At 38.2% G+C, this 12587-nt stretch overlaps 1 protein-coding gene across 4 annotated transcripts in view; it reads right to left on the minus strand.

Annotated features, from left to right (window-relative positions):
* Utrn (utrophin) overlaps nucleotides 1-12587 on the minus strand; it is a 506964-nt gene that overhangs the window by 260376 nt on the left and 234001 nt on the right. For all 4 annotated transcript variants that reach the window (XM_005389232.2, XM_005389234.2, XM_005389233.2 and 1 more), the window contains 4 exons: nucleotides 11566-11701; nucleotides 10183-10332; nucleotides 7063-7138; nucleotides 528-742 (listed from right to left, as the gene is read on the minus strand). In XM_005389232.2, the coding sequence (XP_005389289.1) occupies nucleotides 528-742; nucleotides 7063-7138; nucleotides 10183-10332; nucleotides 11566-11701 (577 nt within the window). The remainder of the gene's footprint in view (nucleotides 1-527; nucleotides 743-7062; nucleotides 7139-10182; nucleotides 10333-11565; nucleotides 11702-12587) is intronic.

Here is a 12587-nt window from a genome sequence, read left to right on the forward strand (position 1 = left end):
ATTATTATATTGCACATTTTTCGTGGAATACACTTTTCAATCTCCCTCTATAATAACACAGCCCGGAACCTAGCACACCCTAACTGTGGAAACAGAACTTTACAAGTTGGTATTAGATGGCACAGGTACAATAATAAAACCACCGTTGGGAGAATCTCATTTCTAAAATTAGAACTGAAACAAGCTCGTTAGGAAACGTAAGTTAAAACAGAGTGTTGGGAAATTATCCCACATCACACTGGGCCGTGAGGGTCACACTAGCTCGCATTTCTACCAACCTGCCCAACTTTCAATGATATCCATTTTGGATTTTAAAAATACATTGAGTCTTTAGCTTGAGTCAATCAACTTGATCTTACAAATGAAAGAAAAACTTTATTCTTTGGAGCTAGCCCTGGATAGCTGTATGACAGATAAAGAATTTTTCAAACCTCATTCTCTCTGAGTTAACAAAAAAGATGAAAACAGACGTTGTCTAACTTTTGTACTGTGGTGTTGCCGTGATGAGCTTCACACTATGCACCTACTTTCATTCGGGAAACGGTCTTATTGATCTCTTCCACATCCCCGACTGTGACAATGTTGGACTTCAGCATCTGGTCAATCAGTATCAGCCAGTCGGCGAGTTCTGTTATGGTTTGATCCAGGTCAGCAGGCACTGACATTTCCGAGCTGCGAGGAGACTGAACGGGAACGTCAGATGCAGATGAGACTAGCACCACCTTTTGGACGCCAGGATGAGCTGAAATGAAAAATGTGGCAATGTGGGGAAAAATCAACAGGGTATTGTGAAAATAAATTGCCATTTTTATTATAGTGCTGTAATAATAACATGTGTATGCATATATTTAAGTAAAGTTCAGTTTCAATAAAAATTCTAAGAGGATTTTTTAAATTAAAAAAAAAATTCTAAGAGGTTTTTATTTGACTATCATCAAATGGCTGTGGCATAGCCTATAATCACATGTATCCACCAACCATGAGAGAATCAGGAACATTCTTTCATTTGGTCAAGATGTTTTGCCTTAATTAAAAGCAAATTTATTCATAATCTTCTCTTCTATTTCAATTAACTTTATGGCCTGAGCATATTTCATTCCTAATAAACAGCAACATAAATACCAGTGTAATAATTCTTTTTTTTTTTTTTTTTGAGACAGGGTCTTGCTATGCAGTTCAGGTTGGCCTTGAACTCACTTTGTAGCCCAGACTGGCCTCTAACTTGCAATGAACCATTGTTATAATTCATACATATATTCACTTTTATTTAACCCATTTCCTTTAGCTGGACATTTGGATTACTCCTAAAAATTTCTTTTTAAATTGAAGGAATATATTTGTGTGTTTTTGCCATATTTCCAATCACCACCTTAGTAGAGAACTCCCACTGTAGAATTACTGGGGAAGAAAATATTTTAAAATTTATTTAACACTCACTATCAAATTGTTTTCCTTGAAACTTGGAAATTTATATTTCCAAAGTAGCATATGAAATTGTTCAACACCCTGCATCTACACCATCAACACTGCATCTCAATGGAGTTGAGTTCACCATTTTTACTTAATGTGGGATTATTTTTACTAGCAAGAGTAAACATTTATTGTGCTTGTTAAGTAATATGGTATAATTCATAACTCTGTTTTTAATCTGCTTCCTTATCATTTTGGATGAATTCTCTGTGTAAACAAGATGCCACATTGTTGAAAAGATGCTTTTTATCTGGGGATATTTTAATGTGTTTTTTTTTCACATACGGATGTTAAAAATGAGACAATCAAAAATCTCTTTAGGGGTTGTTCTCTCAGGACTTCTTCATTCCCTCCCTCCCTTCCTTTCTCCCCACTCTCCTTCCCCTCCCTTTCCCCTTCCCCTTCCTCTTTACTGCAGATTTAACCCAAGAGCTTTTGCACAGAGCTGCATCCCAGTAGTTTTCATCCTTCTGGAGACAAGGTCTCACTAAATCACTAAGTTGCCCAGGCTGAGTTCAAACTTGGGATCCTCCTGCCGCGGAGCGCTGGGATTACAGGCCATGTGCAAATGCGCCTGGCTATCACTCAGGCCTTTTAAGGTTAGAAACTCCAGTCTTCTCCAACGATTTGATAAATGTTTTCTTTTCCTTCATCTTTTGTTATTTATGAGGGGAGGGTGACTGTTACATTTCTTTGATTTCAATATAAGAGGTAAATAAATGACTAAATGCACCTGAAACCTACTTTAGTATATGGTGTATTCATGGGGATTAGTCAAAACATAAGTTCAGTGCAACTGTAACCAAATTTCCAACAGGTTTGTGCACAACTTGACAAAATCATAGATTCAAATTATAAATTAATACAGCGGATACAAGGGCCAAAAACAATGTTTCAAAATGTTTCTGAGAGACATGCCTCATCAGCTGTTCAGTTACATGTGGTCCCTAACTAATGATCATTATTTCTCCTTATGACAGGGCCAGACATTCAAAGCAACGAGTGGACAAGAAGAGACACAGGGCACAGGTGGCTGTTACAGTGCTCACATATGGAGCTTTGGGCAGGTGACTGGACCATGGGGGGTGTGACACTCACCAGCAGATGCCTCAGAGTACAGGATTTTTAAAAAAAGAACTGAAGTAAAAAATGGAAATAGAGCTTTCACAAAGGAGAAGACAACCAAGAGTTAGAAAGAGCTGAGAGGGACAGGAGGGAAAGGGGACAATAAAGAAAAATTAAAATGTGTTATGTACAGGTATAAACTCCACACAAATGTAATCACTGCATATTCATTGGGTATTATAGTCACGTATTAATAAAAATTTTTAACTAAATGAAGTCATTATTTGAAAGAGAGGCAGCAAGGTGTACTCAGGAGAAAGGGCTGCAGCAGCCTCTCTCAGTTCTAATGTCCACTCGGGTTGGGTAATCATAGCTTTGTTTCTCCTTTTTTTTTTTTTTTTTGGTTTTTTTCCGGTATCAGGAATTGAACTCACAACCTTGCGCTTCCCAGGCAGGTGCTGTGCCACTGAGCTAAATCCCCAGCCCATGTGATCATAGCTTTGAAAGGAGTAAAACCAGCAAGAAGCGGAGATGGGTAAACCTCCAAAATATGCTAAGGGAAAGAGGCATTCTGTGCTTCCTTCACATGAAATGTCCCAGACAGACAGAATCCAGATGGGGGGATGCAGGGCGGCAGCTGCCAAGTCGGAGCAGGAGGAAGGAGGAGAAACCGCTTCATGACTAAGAGGTCTGACTTCACAGTGACGGAAATATTCAGAACAAGAGAGAGGTGGGTGCTCTAGATGCCGCAGAACTGTTCACTGTAAAGTGACTGATTTTATTTTTAGTATTGTTTAAAAGGTAGAAAAAGCTAAATAAAAACATTGTATAGGAGGAGAGAGACACATTGAGATTAGCTTCAGGATTGTCTTGCAAAGGACGAAATGCACCTCTAATGGAAAGTGTACTTCTGTTGTCAGCTTTTTGTGCCTCCAAGTATGTATTAAAATTTCCCTGATCCTTTGCTATAATGATGACAGTAAAACAACTAATTCTATTTCATAAAACACATCAAATCCTTCCCTCATGCATACAGAGTGGAGCACACATTTACAAAGCAGTGAATAGTGACGTGTGCTGGTATTAATCAAGAAAACCAATCAGGCCTGAGATGTCACTTTTGCAAGGCAATGGGCCATACAAGCAACACAGAACATAAACTTAACCTTCAGTAATCCTGTAATCTCAATATAAAGAGGAAAAAAATCTTGTCACTTGTCACTGCTTCAGACTCTTTTAGGAAGAGGAGGAAAAGAAGAAAAAGAGAAAGAAGAGAAATAATGAAGATTTAGGTATCCATCCCAGATGCCCATTTTTGCACCGGGTCTTTGAATTTTGGGGGGCATGATTTTTAAAATTCTTTATATGTTCTAGATAGAAGTCCTTTGTCTGAGGGGCAGTTGGCTAACATTTGTCCTAATTCATGGATTTTCTTTTTACTCTGTTTATGATTATTTTGATGTGCAAAAACTTTTCAATAAGGTGAGATCCCATTGTTGATTCTTTGAAGTATTTCCTATGCAGTTTGGTTTTTGTTCATGAACTCTCTACCTACCCCAATGTCGTCAATATTTTTACCTACTTTCTCTTCCAATAAATTCAGTGTTTCTGTTTTAATATTTAGATCTTTGATCCATTTTGACTTTAATTTAGTGCACCGTGAAAGACATGAGTCTAGTTTTAGTCTTCGGTATGTGGAAAGCCAGTTTTTTCCAGCACCATTTACTAAAGAGGCTATTTTCCTTCCTTGATCATATTTGGCCCCTTTGTCAAAGATAAGGTGACTGAATGAGTTTGTAGTTGTATCTGTATCTTCTACTCTGTTCCATTGATCTTCAGATCTGTTGTTGTGCCAGTACCATGCCGATTTTATCACAGTAGCTTTATAATATAATTTTAAGTCAGGAATTGTGATGCCTCCTTCCTTTCCTTTGTTTCCCAAGATTGCTTTTACTATTCTAGGCCTCTTCTGGTTCCAGATGAACTTTAGAAGTGTTTTCTCTAGATCTGTGAGGTATACTAATGGTATTTTAATTGGGATTGCATTGAATCTGTACAACAATTTTGGGAGTATGGCCATTTTCACAATGTTGGTTCTTCCTATCCATGAGCAAAGAATATCTTTCCATTTTCTGATACCCTCTTTGATCTCCTATTTCCAGTACTATAATTTTCACTGTGTAGATCTTTTACTTCTTTTGTTAGATTGATTCCTAAGTATATCATCTTTTTAGATGCTATTGTGAAAGGTGTGGTTTCCCTAATTTCTCTCTCAGTCTGTTTGTTACTTGTGTACAAGAATGCTCTTGACTTTTGAGTGTTAACTTTGTTTTTTGTTTTTGTTTTTTTATTTTAAAGATAAAAGGAGGGAAACATTAACAGACATACAACATTTTACAACATATCACAAGCACAATACAGACAATACAGAGTTACAAACAAAGTGGTAGGGAATTAACAATGGTGGTTGTATTACATATTGATATCTTCAAAGTGGCTTCTCATGAAAACAGATATAGACATGCAATACTGGTCAACCAAACAGCCATTGACAGTTTCTTTCAGCATAGAAATAGAAGACAGAAGAACAACCATGTTATCTATCCTTTATATACATACATACAAAATTTCTCCTTCGTTCCCTTCTTTTTTCCCACATCCCAGAAGCCCTTTACTCTTCAACGTCATTAGTTATTTGAGAAATGCAAATTAAAATAACACAGAGATTCCATCTCATCCCAGAGAGAATGACTATCATCAAGAAATCAACCAGTAACAAATGCTGGAGAGGCTGTGGGGAGATAGGAACTCTGGTGAGAGTGTAGATTGGTGAAACCACTGTGGAAATCAGTTTGGAGATTCCTCACAAAACTAGGATTAGAAGCCCCATTTAACCCAGCTATTCCCCTTCTGGGTATTTTCCCAGAAGATTTAAAGACATCATACCACAGCGATATATGTGCACCCATGTTTATAGCAGCACAATTTGTTATAGCTATATCTTGGAAACAACCCAGATGTCCATCCAGCGAAGAATGGATAAAAAAGTTGTGGTATTTTTATACAATGGAGTATTAGTCGCTATAAAGAAAGATAAACTTGAGGTTTCTGTAGGTAAGTGGATGCAACTAGAGATCATACTCGTAAGTGAAATAAATGGGACCCACAGGTGTAAACATCATATTGTCTCCTTGGTGCAGGAGCCTGTAAGACTAGGTAAAATTCAAAAGGTACAATAGATGATAGGAAAGGGAAAGAAATTGCTCAAAGGAAGGAATGACTGGGATGAGGGAAAGAAGAAAAAAGAAAGAAAGAAGGCAAAACATAAATATATATATAAATAGCTGGGATGACTGCATGACTGTTGTCTGATGGTGTATTGAAATGAACAGTTAATGGTCATAATTTTTTATGTTCTGATTGCTTTGCATGCTTGTGTCTGGTGGTCTGAGCAACTGATTTGAAGGTAACAATATGCAATGGAATTACAATGGTGAACTCCTACCGTCTTGTCTAGTGAAAATCTGTATTATCTGTAAGGTTTTATTGAAGAATTATTTTCTTATTCTCTTTAATGGTTTGAGCAATCTTTCATTCATACATCTGATAATCTGAGCAATGCAGTTGAGGATAGCGATATGCAATGTAACAACCACTGTTGATTTGTATTAATTTGTCTTGAGACCCTGTATCACTTTGAATGTTTCTGCTTTAATTTGTTTACTTTCGTGATACTGGTATGCTGCTACTGTTCTACTTTTTTGTTTGTTTGTGTCTCATGTGCTATTCTTTTTAAAATAAAATTTAAAAAAGAAAAAAAAAGAAGATTTAGGGAAGTAGAGAGACCCGAGAAAATACCAGGTGCAATGTGGAAGGGGGCGAGGACGTAGAGGAGGAGGAGGAATATTCCGCAGTAGCAGCTGGTACAGGAAGGGTATCTGGAGTTAATCACATTTGCGGTTTTGCCAGGTGACTCAAAAGAGGACAGCAGAGTGCTCAAGAGTGCTTATTAGGCAGGGGTGACAGTGGCTATGGGAGAGTAACCTCCCATCTCATCTAGAGAAGGACAAAAGGAAACCCTTCCACGCCCCATCTCTGACCTGCTTTTAAGGACATGGAAATCTCTTCTCAGGCACCATCAGGACCTAACCACACATACCAATAGCAACCACATCCTGGAGCAAAAAGCGATGCCTGGTGGACTGAAAAGCTGTGTATACCCACAAAACATCCTTGATTTTCCTCCCTGGCCTCTGTCCTTCCCTTCAGCAGGACCTATGGTGCCCGGTGCCCCTCTCATCCAGAGAAAAGCAAGTCTCAGGGTCATGAGAGTAAATGCCACCCCCACACCACACAGCCAAATAAATCTTGGGCTTAAAAAAGATGTCCTTTCCGATAATTAGAAGTAGAACAATAAGCCACCATTGCCTGATGCTTTTAAATAAGCCTTCCTAGCTCAAATACGATGCTCGTATTGTACGTTCTGCTATGCTGCTTTAAGAACTTAAGGAATGAAGTGTATCTTACCAGCAATCCGTGTCTGTGAAACAGAGCAGGACTCCTGGGCAGTTTCCTTCGGTGTGCTGGGTGCTTCTCTGCAGATCTAGAGCAGCAGGCCAAAGAGAAACAGAATACTAGATAAATAAAGATGGTTGCAGTTTCAAAAGAGAGGTGTTTTTCTAAATGATAGTTGTGCTGCTTCTCTTCCCCTTAACAGCTGAGCTTTGGTCTCCAGCTTCACTATCAGCTGCAACCTTGCTTGGGCCGAGACTCTGCTGACATTTGTCAAGAACACCAGCCAGCTCTTAGCTGCTGTGAACCGAGGCACCCCATCCCTGTCCCTTGAATTCCATCAACACCCTGTGATCCTCACTTTCTCCCACCTCTCCGACTGCCTCTTCTAAGTTTCCTTCACCAGCTCATCTTCCTCTGCTCATCCCCCAAACACCACTGCTCTGCACTTCATTGTTTTGGTCTTCCTAGCCTTGTCCTGGGATTCTCTCTGGGTCCTGGTTTCCATTGGTCTCATCGATCCTCTGGAGTTTCCTAAGAATGAAGTCTCTCACTCCCCCCAGCTGTAGTTCAGCTCTTTCGATTAATGGGATATTCAGACACGTCCAAATCTGAATTCATACTCTCTATTTTCCCTGAAATTCTCTTCGTAAACTTTTTTCTAGACTCTAACGGTCTTCCTGTATCCACTCCTGGAGTTACTCCACCCATCTCTGCTGTGCACCTTCAAAAATGTAACTTTCTTCTTTAAAATACATCAATAGGTGTCCACCACCCTCAAAGCAGTGGACTATTTTCAAAGTGCCAATTCCATGGAGCTCCATGTATGTGCAGGCTGCCAGGCTCTGCACTGTGTAAGCAGCTCTAAGCCTCGCATTCCACACTGAGCTGCATCTGGGACCCAGGGGCCCTGGGTTCATTCTGTCTCTATATGACCCTTTCCTTTGCTGCTACTTCTCCCTGCAATGCCCTTCCCTCCACTCTTCACCTGACCAATAGTTACTCATCCTTCACAAGTTAACCAGGATGTGACCTCCTGCCCTAAACACTCCATGCTTCACCCCCAAAGCCAAGCCAGTGCTCTGCCTGTATCACTCCAATGGATGCTTCTGGGCTACACTCGCTTGTCTTTTTGTCTCACCCACAACAAGCTCTCTGTGTGAGAAGCAGTGCCATACTCCTTTCTGTATTCCTGGCACTTAAAATGATGCCTTGTGTAGGGTGTGAATCCAATAAAAACCCACTGAATTAATAAAAGAGTAAATCAATGAAATACCCCATGCTAGTGTTTCCTAAAGAGAGTTGTGAGATTTTTTTTTTTGCACAATAAGCATTGCTTAGTCTTATACATTCATAATTCCCCAAAACAAACAATATTAAAATCTATATAAAAGACTGCAGCAATAGAAGCTTCAGTATTGTCTAATATAGTATCCCAAATTGACATAGAGAATCCTTTGTGTTAAATAAGTATGTGTGCTCAGACTGAATGTGGACAAACTGAAGCAGGCAAGTGACAAGGCAGCCAACATGTCCAGGAAGGAGTATAAGGGGGAGAGTAGCAGATAAAGACAGAGATAACAGCAAGCCAGACCGCGAGGGGCCTTATGCCTCACAGTATGTGTTCTTTGGCTTTTACTCAGAGTAAGACGGAAAAGCCTTCGAGACCTTGCTTGGTGGGGTTACTGGATCTGAATTACATTTTAACAAATCACTCTGGCTGCTTCATTCAGAGGAGATTGACAAAGGCAAACAAGGAAGCTGGGAGACCAGCAGCAGGTTTCTGAAGTAATCAAGACAAATGATAATCATGACTTGACACAACTCAGGAGCAATGAGGGCAATGAGATGTGGTCAGATTTATGATTTTTTCCAACCTAAGAAAAGTAGAAAGAATTATACAGAAAACACCATGGGCCTCCCAACATCTACAACTGTCAAAACCCTACTGTATTTTGCCTTATCATCTATAGTCTTTTAGCCATTCATTAAATGGTCAATCAAGTAGATAAAAGAAGCCGATACGATGACCCTAAGGTAACTGTGCTTGGTTTGGGGGGGATTTTGTCTCTTTTTGAGATATAATTCACATATGCACTGTGAGACTGACTCCAAAGTTTGTGACATAAGGATGACAACAATGTAACTGCCACGAATGGAGGTGTGAGGCATGATAAGGCACGGGCAGCAGGTGGCAATCAGGAACTCAACCGTGCATGTCAGTCTAAGGTGCCTATCAGTCGTCAGCAGAGGTGTTGACAGGAGGCTTTATTAGCAAGTCTAGTGCACAGACAGAGGTCCAGGCCAAACATACACACATATGTGAGGAACAACGGTTCTTCAAGGTAGTAATTCTCCATTAAAGAGGCTAGATCAATGATGCACCTGCCTCATTAGTTATAGGATAATGGCTACTATGTTAATATCAAAAAGAAAATGTGACTTTTATAAGAGGTCCATGCAAATGAACATATGGTAAGAATATATTCATGCGACATCCCACACAGACCACCTACTCCGAGACTGCATGAACCAGGCCAAAATACAAAGAAATCTGACTTCATCTCTACCTTTAACCATTTCCACTGCAAAAAGTAATGGTTTGAGATAAAGGACCTCACTTTAGTCATATTTGTAGGCACACCATTATATTCCACTGGAAATTAGTAGACATATACTGAATGAATAAAATCATTGCAAATAAATATATATGTGCAACATTGGGATGTTATTTTAAGGCCTTCAATTTCAGAAAATTATTGGCATTTTATTGCCTAAATAATTCTAGATATAAAATATACATCTGAATATGCTTACATGTCTATCTTTGTGTATCACTATGCATTATATATTATATAATATACATATAATATATAATATAATTTTATTTATACACATACACACACATATATATATAAAATCCTTTTGGCCAAAAAAGTCGCATACAAAGTAAAAAGTATTCTTTGACAAAGTATGCTTCTGTCTATGACAGATGAAAATATTGTAAACACAAGTATTAATAAAATGTGCCCATCCTGGATATAATGCAATGGTAAATCAGTTACAAAATTCCCCTTGTTTGATCATGAAATTAGTGGCTATGACAAAGGTGTTACAGCAACTCCACACACACACCGTATTCCATGTTGTGTTTATGCTTCTTAGGCTTTCTGAAAGTTTGTCTCTTTCATGTAAGCTCAGACTTTTATCTGCAAGCATTTCCAGCTCAGTTCTATTCAGCCACTGGAGTTTCTCCGCTTGGCCTTCCATCTCTCGCCTTAAGTCCTAAAGGAGTCAGAAAACAGCTGTAGTTAACTGTTCTGCAGAGCCAAGTTCAGGAAGTACATTAGAAACCTCTTGGGGAAGCATTCCTACAGATGTACAATTTTAATATCTTATGTAAAAAATGAGCTTTCAGGAAACATGCACCCATGTTAGCAAACCATAACTGATACAGAATGGACACACAGTAAGGTTCGTTTGTGTGCACCTGTGCACAAAGCATGCTGGCTGACACTCACTCTCTCAATAGCATCCTATGACATTACTGTATTTACAATGCTCAAACGTTCTATTCCTACCTCCCTCCTACTACTGTGCCTCAATACTCGGATACTGTTCAACCCTCTGCAGCTCTTCCCAGCCTGTGTACAAAAGGACAGTACTAAAAAAACTGTTGAACATTTTAGGTAAAACAAGGTATTAAATATACTCACATTTTGAAAAGAAAATCAACTTTGTCTCATGATATTTTTCATCATTATTAGAAGTTTCTTCCTCAAAATGCCTTAATCATTTTCCTCAAAACCCAAATCTTTTATCATATTGATAAGTACTTTTATATGCACAGGTTTATACACAAATATGTAAGTATACACAATAAAATATTTTAATAAAAAATATGAACACATCATGCTGATTAGCCTGAAACATTTAAATTATTAACACAAAAATATAAATACTTCTGGATATAAAATGCATATTTGAATATGTTTACATATCTATCTTTGTGTATCATTATACATTATAAACAAATACAATTGTAAGTTATTGTTCGCTGCAAATCAACAAAGATATTATAACTAAATAACCATGACACTCAATCTAAGGTAAACACTGGTGTGTTACTCCGTCTGTCACTCAAGGGTTTTATTGTGAAACTTAATTTACACATCATCATCAATAATTATCTTCTGAATCTAAAAGCACAAACCTATACTTCGCAGTCCTACTATTTTCTGAAAATGACAAAGTCCATTTAAAATATCCTAAAGGCCTTTGGTTTACTACTGAGACCATGTGATAATTGTCCTTTTTATGTGGATGAAGCTTTATGTCTGCAAGATCAAAGTTATAGCTGCTCCTTAAACCAAACAACGCTTCTTTCAGGCTTGCCACGCCTATCACAAAGCACAAACTCCCTTTCCCTTTTCCTCTTCAGCCACCCAAACCTTATGCTTAGGCGAATGTTCCTGCCTCCGAAGACACGGCAGGTACGGACACACAGATGTCACTTACCTGTAATTCTTGCAGGTTTTCTCCCAGCTCCGCAGTTGGCCTCTTTTGCACAGCGCTCTCCGCCTTGGTTAACCAACAGGCAATGTCATCTAGCTTTCTTCTGTACTCTAGCACCTGCTTACTTTCTCCTTTGAGCCTAGGAAAAGTATTATTGAAGAACATTAAGGAAAATTATCTAATGAAGCATGTTTCCTTTGGGTATCCTGAGTAAGCACTCCTCCCCTAAAATAATTCCTATCAGTGACTTTTAATATGTATTTTATGACTATTAATAATAATGGATACATCTTGCCAGACTAAATATAACTTAGTAATGACAGAAAGAATTCTCTAATTAAATTTAAAAAACACTGAAACTGAAGAATATTACTTTCTCTCATCCTAAAAATTATCTAGAAGTTTAGTATAATATATACTTTGTTTTGCTGTGCTGGGAATTGAACTCAGGGCCTTGCATGTAGTAGGAAGTACTCAACTATGGAGCAATAGCTCCAGCAACCTAGTGCAAAAAACCTTTTAAAAGTTCAATAAGAAAACCTTTTAAAAGTTCACATAACATAATGAAAGTTAAAAAAACAGGAAATATATTTTTATCTAAAATAATATGAGGAAAAGAATAATCTTCTTTGTGTCCTCCGTGCAGATAGAAGGGCACCATTACATAGCATGTTATTCACATCAGGTGACAACTATCACTGCATTCACAGGGCAGAAAGAATAAGGCAAAGTACTCAGAATGGAAAATTTTTACAAGTATTAGGAAACATAAGAAAGGTAGATCTGATTGGCTCATTAAACTAAGTATTATATTTGAATATGGTACCAACTTAAAAAGAAAAGAGATCTAGGGAAAATACAGCAAAAGTTTCAAAGGATGCAAAGAAAACAGTCAGAGGAACATAAAAATGGAACAGCCTTAATTAGCTCTTATAAAGTGTTGTAAGAATAACACTTATAAGAACACAAACCACCTGTCAGAAAATGAGAATACGACTAGAACTCATATGGCAAATAAGGTGATA

Source organism: Chinchilla lanigera, unplaced genomic scaffold (genome assembly GCF_000276665.1).
Source record: "Chinchilla lanigera isolate Chin_1 unplaced genomic scaffold, ChiLan1.0 scaffold00035, whole genome shotgun sequence".
Classification (NCBI taxonomy): domain Eukaryota; kingdom Metazoa; phylum Chordata; class Mammalia; order Rodentia; family Chinchillidae; genus Chinchilla; species Chinchilla lanigera.